The 25,207-nt window shown below is 36.6% G+C and overlaps 1 protein-coding gene across 3 annotated transcripts in view; it reads right to left on the bottom strand.

Annotated features, from left to right (window-relative positions):
- Positions 1–25,207, bottom strand: part of LOC123318891 (calexcitin-2) — a 148,716-nt gene that overhangs the window by 2,138 nt on the left and 121,371 nt on the right. For 2 of the 3 annotated variants that reach the window (XM_044905666.1, XM_044905665.1), the window contains exons 3-5: positions 15,468–15,520; positions 12,097–12,216; positions 7,628–7,840 (exon numbers count right to left, since the gene is read on the bottom strand). In XM_044905666.1, the coding sequence (XP_044761601.1) occupies positions 7,628–7,840; positions 12,097–12,216; positions 15,468–15,520 (386 nt within the window). Of the gene's footprint in view, positions 1–7,627; positions 7,841–12,096; positions 12,217–15,467; positions 15,521–19,136; positions 19,208–25,207 lie in introns of those variants that run through there. The other variant, XM_044905667.1, reaches the window with a different exon arrangement.

Below are 25,207 nucleotides of genomic sequence, written 5' to 3'. Positions count from 1 at the left end.
TACAGAAGAACATAATGTGTTCAACCGTTTCCTCCGTGCTCCTGCACCAGCGGCACAGGGAACGGCTAGTCAGTCCCATTCTATTTAAGTGTTTGTTAAACAAATGGCCAGTCATTGCTCCAGTCACTAGACTCAGTTGTTTCCTCTCAAGAGCTAAGAGTTTTTTGACCTCAGGCACAGAGGATGTACTATACAGTTACCCAGAGTGCCACCCAGTATGAAACGGTGTCCGATTCAATCCCTTCCAGATAAAAACCAAGACGAAGACGATAGCTGTATTCCGGTTCGAATTTCGGACAGTCCGAGGTTCTAGAACTGCTCATAGGATTCGATAGGGGCGCAACAGTTCTGCTCAGTTCTAGAACAATTCTCGGACTGTCCGAAATTCGAAACCGAATACAGCCAATAGCATATGTCCCATATTTTCCCCAATTCAGTACGCCGATTCGCTTTGCGAACAACAGACGTGTGATGAATTGAGAAGTTTGGGAACACGTTCAGATCACGGCAGAGCACGCCTAAACGATGGGGCAATGAATACAATAAATAAGGATAAATTCAGATGCATACCACCCGATGATATGAATATCAACAAGTGTACGATCTGAATTGAACTAGCCAATTTGCCATCGTCAAGGCCCAAATGGAGTAGCGCTCGCCAGTATTGAATAAGGGCCCATCAATTCCAAACGTTTTCCATCGGAAAAAAAAGCTATGTTGCTCTGATGAAGTCAAATGAGACCGAAACCATGGTTAGCATCTGCTTTTCTTCGATGGGGCGTACTCCATTTGGGGCCTTGACGATGACTATCATTCCTTTTTTATTGTACCGCTGGCATAATTTCTGCCGTGATCTGAACGTGTTCCCAAACTTCTCAATTCATCACACGTCTTTTGTTCACAAAGCGAATCGGCGCGGCGAACTGAATTAGGGAAAATATGGGACATATGCTATTATCTTCGTCTTGGTTTCAATTTTGGAGTTCTTGATAACATCAAAGAATTCAATTTCAAGAAGGCAGACTTTCGGCTGATGTACGAAATGATAGGTACCCATGACTGGTCTGAAGTTATAAATGCTACTCACCCAGATGAGGCTTGCGACATTCTTTACTCGGCTTTGAATAGCATTTTCACAGCCACTGTTCCGTATAAGAAATTCAGGACACGAAGATATCCGCATTGGTATACATCGGAACTTATTAAGTTAATACGCATAAAAGAATGCTGCCGTCGTAACTACAAACGTACCAGTGACGCCTATGATTTCATCAATTACGAATTGCTAGAGCTAATGTCAAATCGAAAACCTAAGAACTCTATCGAGATTATATCCCTTCTGCGGAGCGCTCAATAAATAGTGATCCGACCCAATTTTGGGCTTTTATGAAGGGCAGAAAGGGGCACACAAGAATTCCTGGTGTGATGAGGGATGGAGACCACAGTTATAGCAGCCCTGTTGAAATTGTTGATGCATTTGCTAGTTATTTCGGGTCCGTGTATGAAGCTGATGTCCAAGTGAATTGTGAAGGAATTGGGGAGAATTGTAATCATCGAAATTTCATTTCAGTAGACAGTGTATCTGAAAGTGAGATTAGATCGGCGGCCCGTAAACTCAGTAACAAATTGACGGCTGGTCCGGACTTGATTCCAAGTTTCGTTGTAAAGGACTGCATCGGTGTGCTATCGCTACCACTCAAGCATATTTTCAATTTAGTTTTAAGGACTCATACGTTTCCGACAAGATGGAAGGTGGCAAAAATTATTCCTGTGCTAAATAAGGACAACTCCTCCGTCATAAGTAACTATAGGCCTATATCCATATTGTCTAACTTTTCTAAATTGTTTGAGATAGTTCTGTTTAATGCCATATATCCTAAAATTAGAAGTAGCATTTCATCTGAGCAGCATGGATTCATGAGTAAAAGGTCGTGCTCAACTAACTTATTACTTTTTCGCAATTCGTTTTCGACAGATTGGATTCGGGTGGGCAAGTTGATGTTATACAGGGTGGACCAAAAGTCCGTTTACTTTTAAATCAGTACTTACGTCGAGCAGCGAAGGCGGGGTGGGGCGGAGGGGGTACGTAATTCGAGAGCAGCCTATGGGAATTTAGTGCCATGGCGCCATTCAACGGAGCACAACGTGTGTTCTGCATACGCGAGTACTATCGAAACAACGATTCTCCGACTATAGCGCAACGAAAATTTTGCGCTCACTACAACTTACGGCATAAAAATGAAGCTCCATCAATTCAATTGATTAGAAAATGGGTACACAAATTTGAGGAAACAGGTTCGACAATGAATAAACCACGATCCGGCCGATCTAGGACTTCAAGGGATGCCGAACACGTAGAGACTGTAAGAACATCCGTTCGCGAACTGCCTACCCTCTCTACTCGAAAGCGGTCAAGTGTCTTAAATGTGCCAAGAACATCTTTAATTCGTATTCTCCACAAAGATTTACATTTACATCCTTATAAAATTCAAATGGTACAGGAATTAAAGCCACAAGATAATGCTCATAGGCTCCAGTTTGCTAAGGATATGCTAGAGAAGTTCACCAACTTTAACAACATTTTTTTCTCAGACGAATGGAGATTTTTCTTTGGGGATACCTTAAAAATAAAGTTTTTGACACCAACCCAGCGTCTCTTGAAGAATTAAAGAAACGCATCAGCGAAGAAATCCAAAACATTTCAGAAAACACCTGCAAGGCCGTGATAGAAAATTTTCGCTCCAGGTTGCAACAGTGTCGCGAGGGACAAGGGTCACATATGGATGATGTAATATTCAAAAAATAAAATCCCTACTTGTCTTTTTTAATAATAAATAAACAGATTTTGCAGCATTTATCTAGTTTTGTTTTTATCATTGTTTAAAAAGTAAACGGACTTTTGGTCCACCCTGTATATACAGATCTTCAAAAGGCTTTTGATAAGATTCATCATGGAATTCTAATTGCGAAAGTTAAGAAAATTTTTGGTTTTTCCGGTGAGCTAACTGATCTGATCGAATCCTATTTGAGTAACCGTGCGCAATTTGTGCGAATAGAAAATTGTAGGTCTAGAGAATTTGCGGTTTCCTCAGGGGTACCTCAAGGGTCAAACCTGGGGCCCCTTTTGTTCATCATATTTATTAATGATCTTTTGCCAAAGCTGAGAAACTTAAAGTTGGCCTACGCTGATGATTTCAAGGTCTATGCCGGCATATCATCCACTGCTGACTGTTTGAGTCTGCAGGAAGACATTGATGTTGTAAACTTGTGGTGCAAATGTAATAGACTTCAATTGAATGTTCTTAAGTGTAGCGTGGCATCTTACTCGCGAAGGAAACGGTTGGTTCAGTTCAATTACAATATTGAGGGTGAAAGTCTTTCCCGGCTCACTGAGATCAGGGATCTGGGCGTGGTATTCTATCAAAAGTTTTCATTCATACCGCATATTACTCAGTTGATATTATCAGCGTGTAAAATATATGGCTTTATTGTAAGGGGTGCGAGATTGTTTGAGAATTCGGCAACTATAATTCGCCTGTTCAATGCTTTGGTAAGAAGTAAGCTCGAGTATGCATGCCTTATTTGGCGTCCTATATATAACTGTCACGTTCACCATCTAGAGACTGTACAAAGAAGGTTTTTGAAGTGGCTTTCATTTCGCGAGGATGGACAATATCCTCCTAGAGGATATGATCATAATATATTATTAACCAGATTCAACTCGAAAAGCCTTGAATGCAGAAGAGGTTTGCAGGCCATCAGATTCCTTCATGGTCTTCTGAGTGGCAGACTCGACTGTGTTGAGTTGCTGAGTAAACTAGACTTTCTCGTGCCTCGCCAGGGTGCCAGAACAAAGTATCTTTTTTATATAAGTACACCTAGGACTAATTTGCTCCTACAATCACCAATAAGATACGCTTGCACCGTTGTTAATAGTATATCGGACAGATGTGATCAGCATTTTCATTCTCTGGGTTATATTTGTAATTTGTATTCACTTGAAAATGTTTGATATTGTTTTAATCATGAATGAATAATGTATGGTACATTGGTCTATTTCTTTATGTTTTGTGTAGCTGCCTCAATGCATTTTTTGACGGTTTCATCAGCGCGTTTTTGCCTGCATTGCATTGCAGAATGGTTTTCATGGTATTGATTTTGTCATTTCTTAATTCGTTTTTTTTTGTTTTTTTTTAATTTCCTGTAATTGGGTGTTCATTGCCTGTTGGAAATAAAGGCTTATTATTATTATTATTATTAATTCGGAGGGGATTGACACGGACACCGTTTCATACTGGGTGGCGCTTTGGGTAACTGTATAGTACTTAGTAGTCGCTGTATTACTGGATATTACTAAGTAGCGCTTGCCAGTATTGAATAAGGGTCCATCAATTCCAAACGTTCTCCATCGGAGAAAAAAGCTATGTTGCTCTGATGTGGTCAAATGACACCGAAACCATGGTCAGCTTCTGCTTTTCTTCGATGGGGCGTACTCCATTTGGGGCCTTGACGATGGCAAATTGGCTAGTACAATTCAGATCGTAAAACTTGTTGATATTCATGTCAGCGGGTGGTATGCATCTGAATTTATCCTTATTATTGTATTCATTGCCTCACTGTTTAGGCGTGATCATTACTTTTATATAATACAGGATGTCTGTAAATAAATGCGAAGGACTTCACGACATGATTCCCCGATGAAAATAAGCAGGGGTAGTTCAAATCAAGTTTTTTCGAAATTGGCCTCCCTTTTTAATTTTTTCTACGGGCACAAAAAACACTGAGTTTATATAATATTATACATAAATGTGCTTATTATCGCCTATCGCGTCATACAGCGTGGTCCAACGAAAACTTAACACCTGGATTTTGCATCTTAAATTTCGAGGGTAAAAACTTTTCCTCTTTTTTCATCCCCGTATCATCAACCCCATAACGAGGGTGAGCACAACCTCTCGATTTCGAGAAGGGATGAGGGGTGTAGCAATTACTAATTTTGAAGATCGTATAGAGCACTATCGGAGCCTAAAATTTCGCTTCAAAATATCCGTCAATGATGTAATAACAGCGAAAATAGTGAAAGAGGCAATATGGAATAATTCATCTCATTTAGTAGTTATGTTAGATTCCAAAAAAAAATCAATTTTTTGTCCAAAAAAGTAGACGGACCATGTTCTTGATTTACCTACCTCAGTTTATAGTGAATTTTTAAAAACGTCACAAGTTTGTCAAAACAATTGTAAATTTGTAGAGAATTTAAATGGTGTCGTAGAAGGAAGGGTGGAAATGATAAAATTATCTTTTAGAAATAACGACTCTGGGCTAACAACAGCGGCTTTATTTAACAAACGACATCTTGAAAAAAATGTATTCGCTGCTTACGTTGTGCAAATGGTTGCCAAATTTGACGCTATTGGTTCAGTCGGAAACAAAAAGGTGCATGAAAGAGACGAAGCGAGGGACGTGGCTGTCTTTTTTTTTATTTTATGAAAATAGGAATACAAACGGGTGTTCCAACCCAAAAAAGTATTCACAAATTACATAGGAAAAAAAACATAAAATCAAAAACTAGAAAATTTCAACCTGAAATAGTTTCAAAACAACACTGTACAAAATGATAAATTATTCTTTCGATAATTTATAAGAAAAGCACTCACGAAACTACATCCTGATTTAGCTTTTGTTTTAGTAGTTTTTTAAATTGAAAAATTAACGTATTAAAGGGATCGGTATCGCTAAATTCCGTGTTAAATGTCGTCAAAAATCTACAAATTGGCGAATTTTGAGTTACGTTCAAACGACGGAAAGGGACAGCAAAAGTTTCCCTCGATCTAAATCTTTTCTCGGGAACTCTAAAGCAGAATAGAGGGAACCAAAAAGATGCCGTTCAGAACTTTATATAAAAAACTCATATCATAAATTTTTCTGCGATTTTCTAAACTAAGCATATTGAACTTAGCTTCAGTGTAATCATGATCTTTTATGACGAGATTATTACGGTATGACAGATATTTGAGAAATTTGTTTTCCACTCTTTCTAATCTTTTAATATGACATTCATAATGAGGGTTCCAAATCGAAGAGGCAAAGTTTAGTTTATTCAGAACGAAGGTGTTGTACAGCGTGAGTAAGCTCTTATTAGTCCAGAATAATTTAGCTTGTCGGAGAGTGAATCCAAGCATTTTATTCGATGATGAAATTATGTCATCAATATGTTGAATGAAAGTTAATTTGAACACTCCCAAATCACGAACCACTTCAACCCGTCGCAATTGAATTTGGTCTATTTTATACCCGAACTTCAAGACATTTGTATTCCTGGTAAATGAAATAATGGAACATTTCTTCAAATTGAGAAAGAGAAAAAGTTCTCTCTGCAGTACTGAGAGAACCTATCCATATCTTCTTGAAGTAGAACGAAGTCCTCAATGCTCTTTATCTTTAGGAATATTTCTTAGGTTATGTAGCAATGAATCCTACCTTTGGTACTAGGAAATTGTCCCATGTATCTGGTGTATCACGCACATCAATCATGAGAATCCTTAAACAACATAAATTCCATCCTTATAAGATACGATTGGTTCATGTACTGAAATGAGGATGATCCCGATCGCCAACTCCAGTTCTGTGAAGTGGTCAGTGAAATGATAATCATAATCAATCAGATAGCCTGATCTGGCACTACTGGACTTTTTTCTATGGGGTCACCTGTAATCCAAAATTTACGCTACCCAGCCTGAGTCACTGGATGTTTTGCGAACTCGGATCTTTAATGAATGCAATCAAATTACACCAGAAATCTTGAGTAATGCACTCGATAAGATCTTCAACGTGAGGTATCGCAACACCCCTCATCTACATTCAAAATCAAGGGGATGTGCTCACCTCCGTTGGGGGGTTGCAGTTCAGGGATGCAAAGAGTGGAGAAGTTGTTTCACCTCGAATCAGATATTGAGGGGGCAGAGTGATTTTCCACATTTACATTTAAAGCCGGAAAATGGAGGTGTTATATTTTCGTTGGACCACACTGTATAAACAAGTAAAAAAAGGTTCATATGATAACAGGTAACGTCCAATTGGCAAATCTAGTCGATCGCTTCATTGTTAACTATCAGAAAATCATTGAAGTCACACAAGCACGTGTTATTATGCCATACGGTAAATAAATCAAGCATTCTTAGAATTTTTGCGAATGCAGATAGAACGATGAAAGAATGCTCCACGTCTTTTTACACTAGAAGAATTTGATAGAGTGGGGATAGAATGAGCATTCGCTCGCCTAATGTTAATCGGCCTTAACACAAGAAAACAATGTTACACACTTCATTTCGCTTCTTACATAACCCTGAACGAAGAAGCATTTTCTTCGAACAATTTTTCAATATTGGATATTCCTCATGTTCCAGATGATAGAGAAGAGAAAACACTTCCTCGAAGTCTTCATTTTCAATTTGTGTGATTGGATAAAGTATGTAGAAAATGCGTCAAAGACCAAGTATTGATTGAACATGTGGTTAGAACACAATTATACAATTCCACATAAGACAACAATTATTGTCTGAAATCTAGAGTGATATTTTAGTTGGAAAAATGAAAGATTGTTATGGAACAATTGAAAAACAATTACCTGTGACATTTTGGTGAAAGCTTCTCTACACTCCCCAGCCTCGAGACCATAGCAAGAGCAAACGGAGGTGAACTCATCTACATCTATGGACCCATCACCAGAGGCGTCTTCGAGTTCGAACATGAACCTCATATATTGGGTCTGCCATTCCAAGGCGTTCTCAGGTCTCTTGGAGTAATCATCCCACATACTAGCCCATTCTTCAACGCTGACCTGCAAATAATTTCAGAGTTTTATTTTTGAAAACTAAGCGAGAACTAATCGGACATATTTTTCGACGATATTAGATTGCATTCAGATTCTAGCAAAAAAGAATGCAGATGAGCTACACGCATGGCCGCCCGCAGAATTCTTTCCCAGAAGGGGCAAAATAAAAATTATTGATGATTTCCATTTCAACATATATTTTTACAATGTCAGCAACATGGGCTGATATAAAATAATACGGTTACTATTTTCAAAACAAATCGAACAAAATAATAAGGTGTAGGTTCTCCATGAAACGAAATTTACATAATAATAAATTATAAGACATAAACCGATTACAATTAATATTGAAAGTGCTTTATAGATAAAGAAAAATCAACGAGAATAGCGGAATGAAAACAAATCAACATATACGCCCGAACAAACGATATTGACAAAAAATAATAGATCAAAAATAATAAATCTTGAATTATACGTTGAATGGACATGTTATTACTAGATACTAAAATATTCAAAATAACAGAGATTTGCTCCACAAAATAACAACATCAAAGAGAAATAGAAATTAATAAATCATAAAATTTAAAAAACAGAATATATATTATGAATGCTAAAAATACTGTAGAAAGAAGTTAACAGTAACACCGAAGAGTAGAAATATTTCATTCTAAACTGAAACTAGTCTTCTGTTACGCTTGTATTAAATTTGAAAAATTAGGAATAAGATCAGGTTTCGATGAATACTCATAACGAAGCTAAACCAACAATAGTCCAGAGCCAAACATAATAGAAAGAAAAAAAATCTTAGCAGTATGTGGTTGGACGGAAAATTTGGTATAAATTACAAGCGATTCAATGTAAATGAAAAGAACTTGGTTAAAGTTCCGAAACGTATGTGGTTGCATTTAGGCGTTGAAAAAGATTTTTACGATTACCGGTTTAACTATATCTCGTTTGTAGGTGATAGTTATGGATAATGGCAATAATTACAACCTTTTCGTTCTCCAATTTTCGCAAAAAACCGATATTTCGGCTTTTATTTTTTTCTACAGCAAAAATGTATCGATTTAGATGAAAACCACATATTTGTTTGATGTGCATATGTTTATTGACCTAGCACATATAGAAGAGGCACATGTAGAAGAAGGAGCTTCTACAATAATATTTTGTGGTTATCTTTTATCTTATAGTCGTATGTACCGTATCATCAAGCACAGATTTAATTCTTAAACTATCATTTCATTGAAATTTTTTGCTTAAAAGTAGTTTGAAAAAAAAATTAGCCGGCTGTGGAATTTTGATAGATGATTTTCAGTGGTTGAACGTGACGCTTTTCTCTTGTCTCTGGCTTCTACAATGCACTAGGGAGTCCATAGAGCCACGATATTTTCGTTCCGAGAAGGAATTTTTTCTATGCGGATGGGAATAAGCTAAGCACATATTAAAAGATTGAAGAAGAAGAAGAAGCTTCTACAATAATATTTAGTTATCTTATAGCCGTACACACCGTTTCAATGAACAGGGATTTATATTTAAATCATTTTCATTCCATAGAAATTCTTTGCTTCGAAGTGGTTTAAGAATTTATAATTTTTTTTTAAAGAAACGGTGATTAAAATTTTTTGTGAAACTCTCGAGAAAAACCTCTTCAGATTTCCTGTGAATCAGCTAAACTTCATATTGAAAATAGTTCTAATAGCAAGTTTTTGTGTAATAAATAGGTACCTGTTCTGCCGAAAAACTTGCCCCCTAGAAAATTATCCCTTAATAGACATAACTGACTGAAAATTTGCAAAGTATACAATCTTAATGCCCGTTTGCACCGTTTCGCTGGTAACCATGGTTAAACTAATCGATGTTTAATATTTAAACGTTGCTTAGCATTTGACGGTTTGCACCGTGGAATCATAATCGTTGTTTAATTTAATCATCGATAGATTTGGCAACACCACTCACAGCATAAAAAATTCAAAATTTCAGCCAAGCACATCATAGAAGATAAATTAAAAAGAAAAAGAAGTCAAGGTTTTCTGACTAAACTTCTGTTGTCAAGGTGGGAAATTTGAACATTTTTTTTTGGAGATTCGGTGTTGTGTTTTGAATTTGAAGTGCGAACATCGGTAACATCAACACATCCTATTACTCTAGGAAAAGAAGCCTTCTTGTGGAAGGACTGTTGAATTTGCACTATATCCTCATCTTTGGTAATTTTAAGGAATTCGGAATATAATTTACCAATTGCTAATGAAACTGCGGGAATAATTCTTGATCCTTTCGATACATCTACATTTATGAAATCAACAGAAGCCAACTGACCAGCACTAGCATAAAACCTCAATGTAGCTAGCAATTGATTTATTGGGTCAACACTATTATTTCTGAAATATCTATATTTGTATAATATAACTAATTATTAAATTCCAAATCATTCTCCATATATAGCAAAAAAATAACACATTTCTTTCGTTAAACGAAATCTTCTGAAAAAAGTGAGGTCCATTCTTTCGAAATAATTTCTTCTACAGGGAAAACATCTGGGAAATTCCAAATCATTCTCCATATATGGCAAAAAAATAACACGGTTTCTTTCGTTAAACGAAATCTTCTGAAAAAAGTGAGGTCCATTCTTTCGAAATAATTTCTTCTACAGGGAAAACATCTGGGAAATTCCAAATCATTCTCCATATATGGCAAAAAAAATAACACGGTTTCTTTCGTTAAACGAAATCTTCTGAAAAAAGTGAGGTCCATTCTTTCGAAATAATTTCTTCTACGAGGAAAACATCTAGGACATCCAAATTCGATATTCCTAAGTGCATCAAGATCATCATCAAGTAATATCTCATCTTCCAAATCATCCATTATTAATTTGAATTTTATATCAACACAAATAGAAAACACAGTTGTCAATCGAATTTGAAGTATAACTTCAATCAACGTTTTAATCGAGCTTTAATCGAGCAAATTTCTGCGTTTAGTTTAAACAACGTTTAAGGGCCTCATAATCAACGTTTAGTAACGGTGCAACCCGGTTGAGGAATTAAACGTTGTTTAAGAATATAATCGTTGTTTAGACAAACGGTGCAAACGGCCATAAGGGTGTTATTGTCAACTTGATTCCGCAGAACTCTCAACATATATATTGCTGAGTTCAATCTGCTTGTCAGTGCTTCACAATGCACTGACCAACTTAAATGACAATCGATATAAACTCCCAAAAGTTTCGTATGCGAGGTTCTCTGAACCAAACCGTCTCTGAAACTAATATTCCTAGGGTGTACCAAGTTAGATCGACTACTTGAAAATATCACATTTGTTTTTTCATCATTGAGAACAAAGCGATTTTCCTCACACCAACCCTCTATCAAGGGCATTGCTTGAGTTAAATGAAGTGAGGTCCCTTCAATACTTTTAGAGGTTACCAGAATATTCGTGTCATCGGCATAGATATTTTCTTTTATTGTTGCTACATCACCATCACCATTATTTGCAGACATATTCAGTTGGCTTGAGGGTAGTTCCCTCCAATGAAAAGAAAGGGCCCCAATATTGTACCCTGCGGTACACCTTTCACCAAGGTACCGTCAGATGACATGTGACATCCACACTCAGCGTGCAATATCACGTCTTGATTCCTATTCGTTAGGTAACTCTTGAATAAACTGAGTGCTACACCTCTAATACCACATTCTTCAAGCTTTGAGAGAGGCTGACACTGTTGAAGGCTTTAGAAAAATCTATGAAAAGTCCAACAGAAATTTCGCCGTCTCAAAACATAATTGTTTCCCTAGGGAAACAATTATGTTTTGAGTTATTTCGGAAATTGCAGTCTCTGTACTCCTGCTTTGCGTGAATCCATGTTGTTTTCTGGACAGAATACCAAATTTCTTTGAATATTGAAAGACTCCAATATTCCACGATTTTCTTGAACTTAAGTACAAAAAAACTCGAGAACGGCTGGATCGATTCTGAACAAAATCCATAGGTTTAGTCGCGCATCTATAGATTGGAAATTGTGAAGTGTAGCGTGGCTAGTGGATTTTAAAACATCATTTTTTACATCAGAATCAATAGGCAATAATCCTGCCGAATTTGACTTATTGTTATTCGACGGCAATCCATCTCGCTAGTTGATGGGAGAACTAACAGGGAATTAGACTGAAATCTGTATGCGATTCAATTTAAAGTTTTAGCGATATGTATCAAAACCTTATATTATCATTTGGGTTCTGAGATCAGAACGAAAGAGCCTAAATACGTACCTGTCCATCCTTGTTTGAGTCAGCTCTTTGTCTGAGACCTTCCCAGATTTCTATCATACTGTTGAAGGTCCTCCTATACTCTTCTGAACCAGAGGCCCATCCTCTCAGCGAACAGACTTTCTGAAAATAACGTGTGAATAGAATGAATAGAAGTGAATAGAAAGAAGTTACTCGTTGATATGGCGAATGAAGCATCATGACAATCATTATTAACATTCAAAAAAAGTTTATTTGATAGAGTGAATAAACTTTAGAAATATTTATAACACATTTGAGGCAATTAACGCCCTCTGTTAAATAACGCCCAAATAAAAAACATGTTTCTTTCTTAATGACTCATGCACACATACAGCACACAAATAAGAGCCAATAGGAACACTCTTAGCAGTGACAAGCAGTACTTCAACCACTTTGGTCACGTATGTTGTAATTATTTAAACTGCCAAAATTGTAAACTTGAAAATTTTCATTTATTTTTATAATTATGTTTCTCGTGAAGTTTCACATTTGAGTTATAGTGTTGGTAAAAATACCTTTCCTGATTCGTTAATATTTTAAAGTGACTATTAATGTAGTTTTGTCAAAAACGTTCATAGTGGCAATACCGCCCTTTTCGATCATTACGCCTAATCAAATTACCGTATAAGTTTCTTATGAGAGCATAACTGTTGTCATTCGCGGGCGTCATTCCACTATCTCAGGGCAGCATCGCCCTTGATCGTTGTAACTTCCATTGATGGTTTAGATCAAAAGTCTTATTTTTTGACAAACACATCCGTTATGTTGGTTTTTGATCCAAAAGTTTATGTTTGGACTATAAAACTCCTGTCGAAAATGATTATAACTAAACTTTCAGGTTAATTTATACTTGGTGAGAATTTTGAATTTTTGATGTTAATTGTTGAATTTTTACATTCCTTATAATTTCAACAACGAAATTTATACAATGAGACTGTTATACGCTGCGCAAAAAAATTAACGCATATTCTGAAAATCTCAATTTTAATGAAAGTTAACTCTACATTGACTTTATTACTTATTTTTTATGTTCTCTCGGGAAGGTTTTGAACGAAACAAGACACATTTAATGGAAGAAAAATTAAGGATTTCACCGAATCTTATGTGAAAGAAGAGAAATGAACAATTTTCAAAATACTGAAATGCTGATAAGTGATTTAATACTTGGTATTTCCACCCCTTGCGTTTATTACAGCTCGGCAACGACGGTTCATACTTAAAATGAGTGATCTAATCCTTCCCAGATTTCTCCGAGTTGGATTCCTAAGTCATTAAGAGTAGCTGGATGATTTTCTGAACTCCTCAGCCTTCTATTGAGTTTGTCCCAAACCTGCTCAATCGGATTGAGATCTGGACTTCTTGCTGGCCATTCCATTCGAGAGACTTCAACCTCTTCAAGGTACTCCTGAACGATGCGCGCACGATGGGGTCTGGCATTATCGTCCATAAAACTGAAATTTTCACCAATGTATGGGGCAAATGGCACTACAGGCTCTTCAAGAATGTTCCTTATATACTTATCAGCATTCATAGCTCCATTACCAACGACCACTAGGTCTGTGCGAGCATTCAAAGAAATTCCACCCCATACCATAATCGATCCTCCCCCGAAACCAGTAGTATTCAGGAAATTGCACTGAGCATATCTTTCATGTGGACGTCTGTATACAAGGGAACATCGATCACAATGGAAGAGGCAGAATCTAGACTCATCTGTGAAGAGAACTCTTTCCCAATCGGCCTCTTCCCAATGGATATGCTCTCTCGCAAAATCCAAACGCGCCCTTCGATGGGCTGGGGTAAGAGCTGGGCCTCTTGCCGCTACACGAGGCCTTAAATCATATTCTCTGCGGCGATTTCTTATTGTCTGAGTGCTAATTTGCACCTCATGAGTTTACCCAAGCTGAATTTGAAGGAGGCGAGCGGTTGCAAACCGTCTCAACGAAGAAACTCTCAAGTAACGTTCTTGAATGTTACCACGTTACCCGTGGTCTACCCTGTCCTGGTCTTCGGACATTCATACCTGTCTCCCTGAATCGCTGCAACATTCTGGACACACTTGTATGGGAAACTCCAAACCTTTCTGCAATTCTTGTGTATGTCCACCCTTCTTCTCGCAAAACTACCGCTTGGGCACATTCCTCTTGGGTCAAATTGCGTGTTTCGCGTTGCATAGCGATCGAGTGTAGAAAATCAAACGAAAGAAAAACTATTGATCACTAGAATTGATCGAGAACAACTGATTTTAGAATGGAGCCAATACATTCAAAATCTGATAATATCATCTTTTTTTATTCCTGCTGGGAAAAAAACATCTGTATTGAAGAAAACCGTTGAAAGTGGATAACATATGCATGCATAATTCTGATAAAATTAATTATCATTGAGAACACCTTCAGTTGTTGAATAAATTCTCGTTCAATTTGAAAAACAATTATAGAAAAAAAAACATCTTCTTGTTAGGTGGGTATTAAAATTGCCTGGAGTTTCTTAAAAGTCAAAAAATATTATTAGTAAATTATTATAGTAGACCAAAGGTTATACATTGTAGATTAAATGTTTGAGTCTGAAGAAGGAGTTTATCCTGTTTATCTAAGGATCACAGAGAGAGTATACCTACATATATAAGACATTTGAGTCATTCGGTAACCAATGCATGAAATTTGCTGTTTTCCTATAACATTTATAATCATCGAAACCGAATTCAGGGGAAAAAATTTGTAGGATTCGTAGAAAAAGGTAAAAAAATTCGACAATTTTTTTCGAAAAATCCTGTAATTCCTGTGAGGAATTTCGTTCAAAAGTCGACCTTCATTTAACAAGGATCGTCAAAGCTATTATAGCTTCACATAGCTTCTTCAAATTATATTTCTTTTATAATGGGATACCTCAAAATGTAAATAACATACAAAATATAATATAAATTGCGGAAATTTTAGGAGGCGTTAAAAAAAATTTCCGCATATTCGATTACCAAGGTTCATTATTAGGAACTTGATTTTGACCATACTTATTTATCCCACCTGGAAAATATTCGAATATCCACGTAGAAAACAGGAAATTGAGCTCATTTTATCTCGAAGTTCCAATGCCGTGCCAGACTATTGTTGTCCAAAATCGGAAGGAAATTTCTAGAAATGGCGTCCAGACCGAAAATATTTTTAATGTAAAACCATTATTCTCTGGGAAATTCCATCAGCTGAGTTGTATAGAAGTATAGAAAGCGATTTCATCGCCATGTTTCATTCATAATAATCGAGTCCACACAGGACAAAACCTTCCGAAATGACACAATTTTGGCATCGTTCATCGTAGGCGAGGGAATAAAGAATAATAGGCGGAAAAATACATACCTCAATCGCTAGTTCGAAGTCTTTTCGGTCGATTGTGCCGCTCTGGTTAACATCTGAAAAAAAAGGCCTCTTGAAATAGTGAAAATCTTAATAAAAACAAAAGTTGTTCAACATTGTACAAAATTGTGAAATTTTTTCATTTTAACCTTGGAAATGCTTAATGATGAATAATGAGAATAGAGGGGAAAGGTGTACGAGTTGATCCCTTTGGGTAAGATTATCCCTTTCGATTACAGACTCATGAAAAATGCCATCTGGTTGAATTCTATGCCATAACGTAGCCTCCACCACACTTCTACCTCAGTCAATTTTTTAGTACAGTGCAAGCGAACAGTCGATATTCACAGAGAAAAATATGAATTGTGAGCGCTTAATCTAAGATTAGTTTAACTTTAAGATTATGCTACTTTCGTTGTGAATGGTTGATAACAATGATTTTTATATTTGTTGCTTCCTTATATGCTTTATTTTGATCATTGCTTATCCTTGATCAAGGACTGAGCGAAAATACTCACTGAACCCCTGAGGTCATAATTGCCAAATGTATGTAATTGTTTTGCATGGCCTACATACGGAATGCTAGTGTTGTGTACTTCACATAGGCAAAAATAATCCAAAATTGTCCTATTGGATCGACGGTTCTAGACCGGAGTCAGTGACTCGCCATGTTGATCTGGGAGTTGGGAGTTGTTGTGAATTCGGATTTGTGCTAGTCGTACCATGTGGCAGCACTGCAGCAGTTGCGGGGAAAGCGAGGCAGGTTAGGTACTTGTTGGCTAAGACCTCCAGGAACTCGAGTCTCCCGACGTGGAAGTTCTTATATAAAACAAAGGTATATTCGGCCCATCATGGAGTATGCTGGACAAGTGTGTTGGCCTTCGACCAAGTTTGATGAAAATTTAGAAGAATACGTTCAACGTTAGACCACGCGCCCGCCATACTCATATCAGCGACCCTCCCATGAGGATCGCCTCGTTATATTTGTTCTGTTTAATTTTGTAGAGCGTCGGGCCAGGGGTGATCACATTTTCACATTTCGTGCTGTGAATGGCCACTTTGGAGAGGAATTCGAAAACATGTATCGCCTTAACACTAAGGCCAGGTGCAAAAAGGAATGCAGGTTGGTGAGGTGACGAAGGGTGACGCTGCTTTTTCCTGCGCTGCACGTACTATCTGACAAGTCACTGTCACGATTTATTTGCGCGGTCTTTGTTTTTTCTATGTTTTACAGAAACTATGCATCAGCTCAAAAAGGAATGGTTCAACTGGTCTGAAGTCAAGAAAAAATACGAAGAATCAAAGGTCAAACATTGACGAAATCTCCCGCTGAAAAAAGGAGGCTCTTTTATCAAAATTTGATGCATGGATCTCAGATATTGCTGGTCCCAATATCGGATGCTAAGTAAATATCATCAATATGTGTCTATTTTATGTAGGCCACAATCAATTTTTATGTGTTACTGATGCCCATTTCCAACGACCTATTTAAGGCTGGCTCAACCGTCTGGCGAGAAATTTGGCCCATGGAGAGTGTCTGTCACTTATAATATAACTTCAGAATAATATTCTTTCAAACATATATAAAAATAAGCCATGTGAGAAGTTAAATAACACTTATTTTTAGTTACCTTTGCCACCTGGTATCTGCCCAGATCTCACTAGGCAAGCTCCACAAGTTCGCAGGTATTCAAAGCACATGAGACTCTACTAAGATCCTAGGGTTTCATCTGTGTGAAAATAAGTTATGTCTGGTAGCTCTAGGATCTTACTCTATTTGATCTGGAGAAAATTACTCCATCTGATTTCGATTTGAATAATCGAGATCTGAATATGTTCATAACCTACCTATTGTTACTTATATTATATTTTCATAAAATGTCCCATCTAAATATTTTATTGAATAATTAATTAAATATCTCTTTTCAAAATATAGGTAGGTAGGTACGACTGAATATTTCGTCATTTATTTCCCATAACTACTTAGGTATAAGAAAAATCTCGAGCCTTCCTTTGTCGAAACGAGCGCAAACATCGGATTGACCTACCTGCTCATTACCTGGAATTTCTTTCCTCATATCTCATTTTCTACTATAAAAATAAAAAGAGATCTCTCGAACTGAAAGGAATTTTTCAATTTTCGATATTACGCATTATTCTGTCCATTGGATCGCTCCGGAAATAATGGCCAATCCTTAGATGTTTTTGTCCAGAGATTGTACTGAACGGAATATTATACGAGGAAAAGTTTTTTATACTGAAGAAACTTTTTGGTGCTTAGAGGTAAATACTGTCTGCTATACCTTTATTTCTGTATTAGGGTTTCACTCAAATGATTACTTCTCCTAATCTCGGGAGTTCATCGGTATATAGGGTGTGATTTTCTAAGGGGCGAATACAAAGACGAGCCAGGAATGCTTTAATTTTTTTCTACGAAGCCCCCTTGCGAAGATATGTGTCTACAAATGGTACTCCTATAATTCAGTTTTTTTGTGTTAACTACCGAACGACTCAAACAATTCTGGTAATTTTTTGAATTGAGTCAATATTAAAATCATTATTTCAGTTGGAATTATGATAAAATGTTCTACAAGAAAGTGTCTGATCTTTCAATCAGTGAAAAGTACTCAGTACAACAAGTTATTAATAAAGATGTCATTCGTCGAAAAATTCCACGTGACACAGTACATAAATAAGTTATCCTTCACATTGAATATTATGTGATAGATACTTATTCACAATATAGTCAAAATTTATTCAAAACTGAAAGTTTTTTGAGGTATTTGCCGTGCTCTGAATCAAATCAACTCTATTTAAATTTTGCTGTATTTCTAAGTGCTTGTCCAAGGTAGTCTCTAGATAAGCATGACCGATTTTCACGGAACTTTGACTGTTGGGAATTGAACTCTTCAAGGAAAGCTTCAAACTACATTTAAAAAGTAGTAGTAATACTAATCGAATTTGATCTGTCAGGAAATAGGATCAAAAATGAAAGATATCAAGATTTTATGAGAGCCGAGGCGTCCGTGGCGACAATTAGCAGAATGTCTTCTGCTTTCTCAGGTCAAAGAAGTTTAAGAAAACGTAAAGTCTGCAAAACGGTGTCCGTGAAGTTAGCACTCACTTTTTCGAAAATGAAATTCTTTCTGAGATAAATGGTGATGAAGAATCTGTTCAGGCCATATAAAAGAAAACGTAAAAAACCAGTTGATGATATCTACAACTTTGACCAAACTGCTATTTGACATGTACAAAAATAGTAAGTATTGAATCTCTGTTGATGATTTTTATTCAATTAATTTGCATTCGTTTCAGAGGAACATATCATTATTTCTATATCGAAAAATGTACTCAATGATTGAGCTGTTGATTTTCATACATCTTTCCTATGCGGCAGATTGGGAGATATTGCACACAATGTTGGTTTGAAATTTTCTGAATATGACCCACGAAAGAGTTGAATCTAACTGCCTTCAGGAGCTTCAAAAAGAATCAACTGTCACAAAGCATACATTCGGTAGAGAAATGAAGAAATGTGATTTATTTTCTTCAACGAAAATTGGAATTTCAAATTTTGTACTATTGGTCGATAAAAACAAGACTCAAGTGTGGGATTCTAGAGACTTTTCCACAGAGTAATGAATCACATGAGAATGTGAAAAATGTATTTGCCTTGTGATTGCAATTGTAGGAACTTCATGTGGAAAAGTTTGTCGTGTTCGTAAAGGAATGGAGGTTCTCAATTACCTACTGATAATAGGATTGTAATTTCTTCTTGTCACAAGTACTTTCTTCATACTGTTAATGCTACTCTCATGCTGATGGATTTATTGAATTTGCAAAACTTGGTTCAAGTTCTACATCTCCAATAAATCAGTTAGCTTCTCTGTAATGTGATAATTTGCATCGTTAAGGATTAATTAATTAATTTCAATGGCTCCATCGAATTATTGAGAAGTTGATAAGCCTTCTTAAGAACTTCTTACATTCTCCGTATTTAGAAAAAATTAAAGCGAAAGTGACAGTTTAGATTTCTTTGATTCCGAATGAGAATTATTATTTCTTAATAACTCCCACTCCCAATCTCTGAAACAAAATCAATTAAAAATGAAATAAACGATTTGCTCCTGCATAAATTGTTGCACTAATTTGTCAGGAGCAAATTAACTAGAAAAAATTGTTGCCTGACAATGAACTGTGAAAATAAATAACGTTGAAATTATCATTTTATGTAACGTTTCGGAGTCTAATTTGCTCCTGACAAATTAGTGCAAGAATTTACGCAGGAGCAGTTATCCTGTGAAAAAACTAGATATGATCTAAGAAGGAAATATCAGACCCAAAAGAGTTAAGTTTTTATTTCCTGCACATCTGCTCATTCCCTGATGCTGATGTGGCTCAGCATTAATAATGAGGTTTATCATCCCAATCGAAATTGTATTGGAATGAAAGTGGACTGGGAATACACAAGTCGTTCAGCCTCGTAATTGTAAAGTCCTAAAAGTTGTCGAACAGTTCAGATCAAGATTTTGATCAGTTCCTATATCCATTGAATTCTTTCAATCTCAACTTTGTCTCAGTATTTAAAAATAGATGCTCATTAAGTGAGCTACTGAACTCATTTAGGAAAGAATGTAAATGAAAACATTCAACAAAAGTTAAAACTTTATTATCATTCATTCAGAAAATTTATTTCATCGGAATCGAAATGAATCATAATTGGGGCCAATTTAACCAAACGGTGATAACTCCGCTTAACTTAAACTCAGATTAAAAATCAAAAACACTTTTTTAACATTGACATCTACTTTGTCAAAAAGTGAAGTAAGGATAGTGAAGAAACTACACCAGCACACGTCAATTTTAACTGAAATTATGATTCGTAATCCAAATAAATCATCGATTTTCTTTTCTTAACGTCAGTTACGTCTAATCTCGGTTTATATCCTTGGTGAAATCGGGCCTTAATCTTCCATTTCAAACAAAAATTCTTTATAACTAATTAGGAGTATAAATAAGTATTGTCCGTTGATGGCCACCACTTTCTCTCATCTTTCTGCCAATGGATGGATGCCATAAAAAAAAGACCATGAATATTTGGCTTAATACTGGTGATGATGAGAAATGGCCTGAGTATCCCGTGTTTTCATATGTTGACCGACGATTTGGATGGATGGATCCACTTTTCATAGCACTTTGAATTTCGATGCAAAAACCCGTTTTGCCGTTAGAGCAGTAGTTCAAACGTTAAAAAAAACGGCGTTCTACGTCTCTCCTACCTTTCGGATTGTTCCCATTTCTTTTAAACGATAGGAAATGGCTGTTTGAGTGACTCCAAGTGTTTTTGTGAGTTCCTCTTGCTTTTGTTATGAATCGTCATCCAGCCTTGCCCCTAATTCTTTCTCCTTAATTTTGGTGGCACTCCAGGTCGTTCCTCTTCTCCACTTCTTTCCTTCCACCTTCTTTCAGCTAGAACATGCTCATCATAAACTGCCACTACAATAAGGATGACTTTTTGCAACTCTTTTCTTCATATTGAAGTGATGACGTTAAATTATCCGAGCACTCAGCAACTATGTTGTTTACACCTCAGCGAAATGACAGATAGAGTCATTCGGGGTAACTGAGCGCAGAGGGTAAGTGTGCGCAGTGCGTATATCTCGACTATGAAATGTATGAAAGAGGGGTTCATTTGATTGAAGCAAAGGAAAATTGGTTTTTTCATAGCACTGCATCGTGGGACGTTTCGTTATCTTTTTATTTGCAATCAATCAAATTTATTAGTTTTCTTGTTAATTTTCAGCATCTATGCAAATTCTGCCAGGTCCAAGTTCCGAGTCCGATAGTGTTAAGCAATATTATATTCAGATATCGATTGAAATTTATTCTGGGAGGATTCTGCATTTCCTGAAACTTTTTGGTGTTTTCACCCCCAATCTCTGAAACGTTACAATATAAAATTATAATATAATTTCAGTTCTTTATTTTCAGATCATTGTCAGGCAAGCATTTTTTCTAGTTGATTTGCTCCTGAAAAAGGGAAAGTGTGCGGGGGTAAGTGTGCGCATAGATTCATTATATGGGCATTAGTTCAGTGAGGAATAAATGACGACATTGTTTATTTTCTTGATTGAAGCTCGATCAATATTGTCCTATTTGTTCAGAAAAATATGAAGAGCTATCAACAGAGGAATGTATCAAGTGTTGTATTCACCAGGAATGGTGGCACGAACAATAATGCACTACTTGTAAAAAGGACCTTCTGTATTGACAATAAACAGCATATATTAATATTGTAACGCATAGTTGCCCCGAATGACTGAAAACGAAAGCCTAATGACGGTGTTTCCAGATGGAACAATGGAATAAAAAAGTAATTGCGAAATTTGTTATCAAAATCACACGAACTTACTCACAAACTTAAAATATCAGAAGAATCTAGCGACGACACTGTCCTATTCTTTCTTCATTTCATTCATAAGATGGACCAAGTATAGTATGTTAAGCGGGCGCTGCCAGTATCCAATGATTGTGCAACATGGATATTGTTGTGAAAAAAGCAACGAGTTTATATAACACAATAATTCAACTTCATATCGTTTTGTGCTTGTTGATTGCAATACTATTTCCATTTCGAGCTATCCCAGATCAAAATCAATACTGCCCTCAGAAGTATCGGAGGTATGGAATTGGAATCATGTTCTAACATGATTCGTTCGCCATCCAATTCCTTCTATTCGTACATTTTCCTCCCGCATCTATTGATTCGAAGTCCCCAAACCATAGCGAGAAATTGTCGCCTCAACTGTTGACCGCTTCGTCGTGATGTTTCAGCTCCTTGTTTTTTAAACCGCGAACACATTCCTTCCGGAAAAACTACTCTCTCAGATGCCAGTCGGCGTCTTCATCGAATGGAGTCCAAGTAATGGAATTGGAAATCCCAGACCGATCTCGTTCTTTATTCAACAACTTAACTGCTACGTCGGAACAGTTGTAATGAACATTGATTGATACAGAGTAATTCCGGAGTGTTCCAATTCGATTCAAAGTTTTCCGGTTAAGTTGGAGTCCGGAATCTTTCTCGATTTTCGCACGGTGCAGATGTTGATTCACTGATCCGTTTGGATACGGTTGAATGAACGAGAGGATCCCGAAGGCAGTTGACTAATGGCTGTCGATGTGATTTTGGTTTTAGGGGCGAATTATCTGATTCGTTCAGGGCAGAGGTTTTAGAAACTTCAGTAACGGGTTTAGTTTGCAAGGGTTTAATCTCGAGCGCCAGCTATTCTTTTAATAGGGAGAAATAGCAAACCCACCCAGGTACCTACTAGTCGGAGACAGAGTTCGGGGTTATCTAAGGTGGTAGAGATAACAAGTACTTTAAAACCGAATTTATTACAACAATCTAAATTACAGTGAACCATACAATGATTTTCAAGTCAAAAAATATATACAGCTGATGACCCAGTTAAAAATGAGGAAAACAGAAATAAAACAATGAAACTCTCACGGAGGTCAGTAATTCAAAATTAACACAGTGAAACTAATGAATTAAAGAATATTCAAATTAATTATATTCAGTCAAAATATCAGGAACTAAAGAAAGAAAGAAATCAATAGCGGTCACTTTGATTCCTTCTGAGACAATGAGGGATGAACGGGGTTTACACGAAATTTACAGTAACCGGTTGTCTCAGAAAGATCCAAGTCCCTTTAATCGGTTAATTTAGCGAGGGGTTTGATCCCGAGCACTTTCAGTGATTTTGAGTGTACAGGCCAATCAGAATTGAACCTATTCAATAACCGGGACGGGGTTGATTCAGGTGAAACACAATGCAACAATTTACAGGATAACGGGGTAGTTCATCGTGGTCTCTCCGTGGCAACCTTGGATGTACACGCGAAGCATTACCAACAGAAAGACTTCGAGACCTCTGCCGATTGGTTTCCGTCACCAGAGAACCAGGCGACAGAAGTCTGCGGTAAACGGGAAATCTAAACGGAACACAACAGCGGTAGGACGGGATAGGTTACTGTGGCAACCTTGGGTGTACACACCAAGCATTACTAGCGGAACGACTTCGAGACTTCTGTCGGTTGGTCTTGGTTCACCAGAGAGCCAGGCGACAGAAGTCTGCGTTAAACAGGGGGATTAACAATAAGGATTAACACAATTAAACAAATAGAAGAATGCAACTTTGAATCACGAAGTATGCGGTATCACGAAAAGAGGTTTGTTCCGGTACGGTCACACCACCACTTAGAGAAAAGAAAAGAAAACAGGTCGTAGGATCTTCGAATTTAGAAAAATTAAAAGTGAAATCAAAGGCCAAATGAAGGATTAATGAATTGCCAAATGATGAATGAATGTCGCACAATCGATCATGAATCAAGAATGATCGAATATAGAATAAGGAATCAAGAATAAAGAATCGCCGAATAAAGAATCGATAACGAATAAAGAATGAATGCCGAATAATGAATCAAGAATGCCCTTCGTCTGGTGGTGCGGCCCTATTTATCAACTTTTCAACATGTGGAAGGTCATGGGATCAAAATTGCATCCAAAAATTCGGTATTCTCTAATATTCTCCCCAGCAGAAATATTCTCGGTGGCTGTTATCTCTTTATCGGTAAAAGAAACTGTCGTTATCTGCAATCCACGTTGTTTTATGCTGAATTCGGTGTGTTTTTGTGGACGGAAAAACAACTGTTTTGGATTCTTACGGCGGATATGATGGAAATTTCAATTATACGGAATTTGAATTTATTAATCAGGATTCTGAAAAATATTTCTAAAATGAAAAGGAATAACTATATTAAAACTGAAATCTCCATCAGACGGTGTTGCATTGCTTCAGCTGGAAAATTCAGGGAAACGGACATTTTAAACGAGGCTTGATTTTTAAAAACAATCAAGTAACTTTACACTTCTTCATCTTTCTTGCCAAGTTTTCTGATTTTAAACAGACCCTCTTATTAGCAAAAATGGTATTTTTGCATGTTTATCAATGGGCAAGTTTTCTAAAACTCCAAAACCGAATTTGAGATTATTTATGGAAAGCCTTTTCTACTAGTTATTCAACATGTTAAAGATTCGCTTCCAAATTCAGACATTTCAGAAATACACCCTTCGAAACTTCGACTATGTGAAAGCTTGTGACGTAGAATGCCTTTATTAAAGTATAGTAATTTTTGTTAATTCGACAACACTGGAACCGATCAAGAAGATATCCACAGATTACAAAAAATTGTTTCTGTAATCTGTGTCTTAACCTTCTTGAAACCAATGACATTTTGTGTCATTGTGTGTTTTTCTTGTCAAATGTGAATAATGTGATCATCATACTTGATATTTATTACATCTATGGTGATCAGAAAACTTTCATGACCATTACTGACACAAATGGGCGTTGCCGGATTGTAAAAATGACGTAGAATGTTCACAAGAGCACTTCTGAAATCAGAATTTTCGTAATCGAATACAGACAAAATGCAATATGTTAAAATTCGAAAAAAATATATTTCGAGATATTTGAGTTATAAGGATTTTTATGACATATATTTTGAAATTTAGGAAAATACCCCATTGCATAATTGATTACTAACTGTTGAAAGGTTTGAAATGAAAAATCAAAAATATGCCTCAGATGCACTTATACATGGTTACCCATAATAGACTACCTAAAAAAAAGAAGCCTCGACGTCGGAGTTCGTACACCAGAAAATACTGAACGAGTTAG

This window comes from Coccinella septempunctata, chromosome 8 (assembly GCF_907165205.1).
Source record: "Coccinella septempunctata chromosome 8, icCocSept1.1, whole genome shotgun sequence".
Classification (NCBI taxonomy): Eukaryota; Metazoa; Arthropoda; class Insecta; order Coleoptera; family Coccinellidae; genus Coccinella; species Coccinella septempunctata.
The sequence above is the reverse complement of the archived record's forward strand: the minus strand, read 5'-3'. Positions and strand labels throughout refer to the sequence as shown.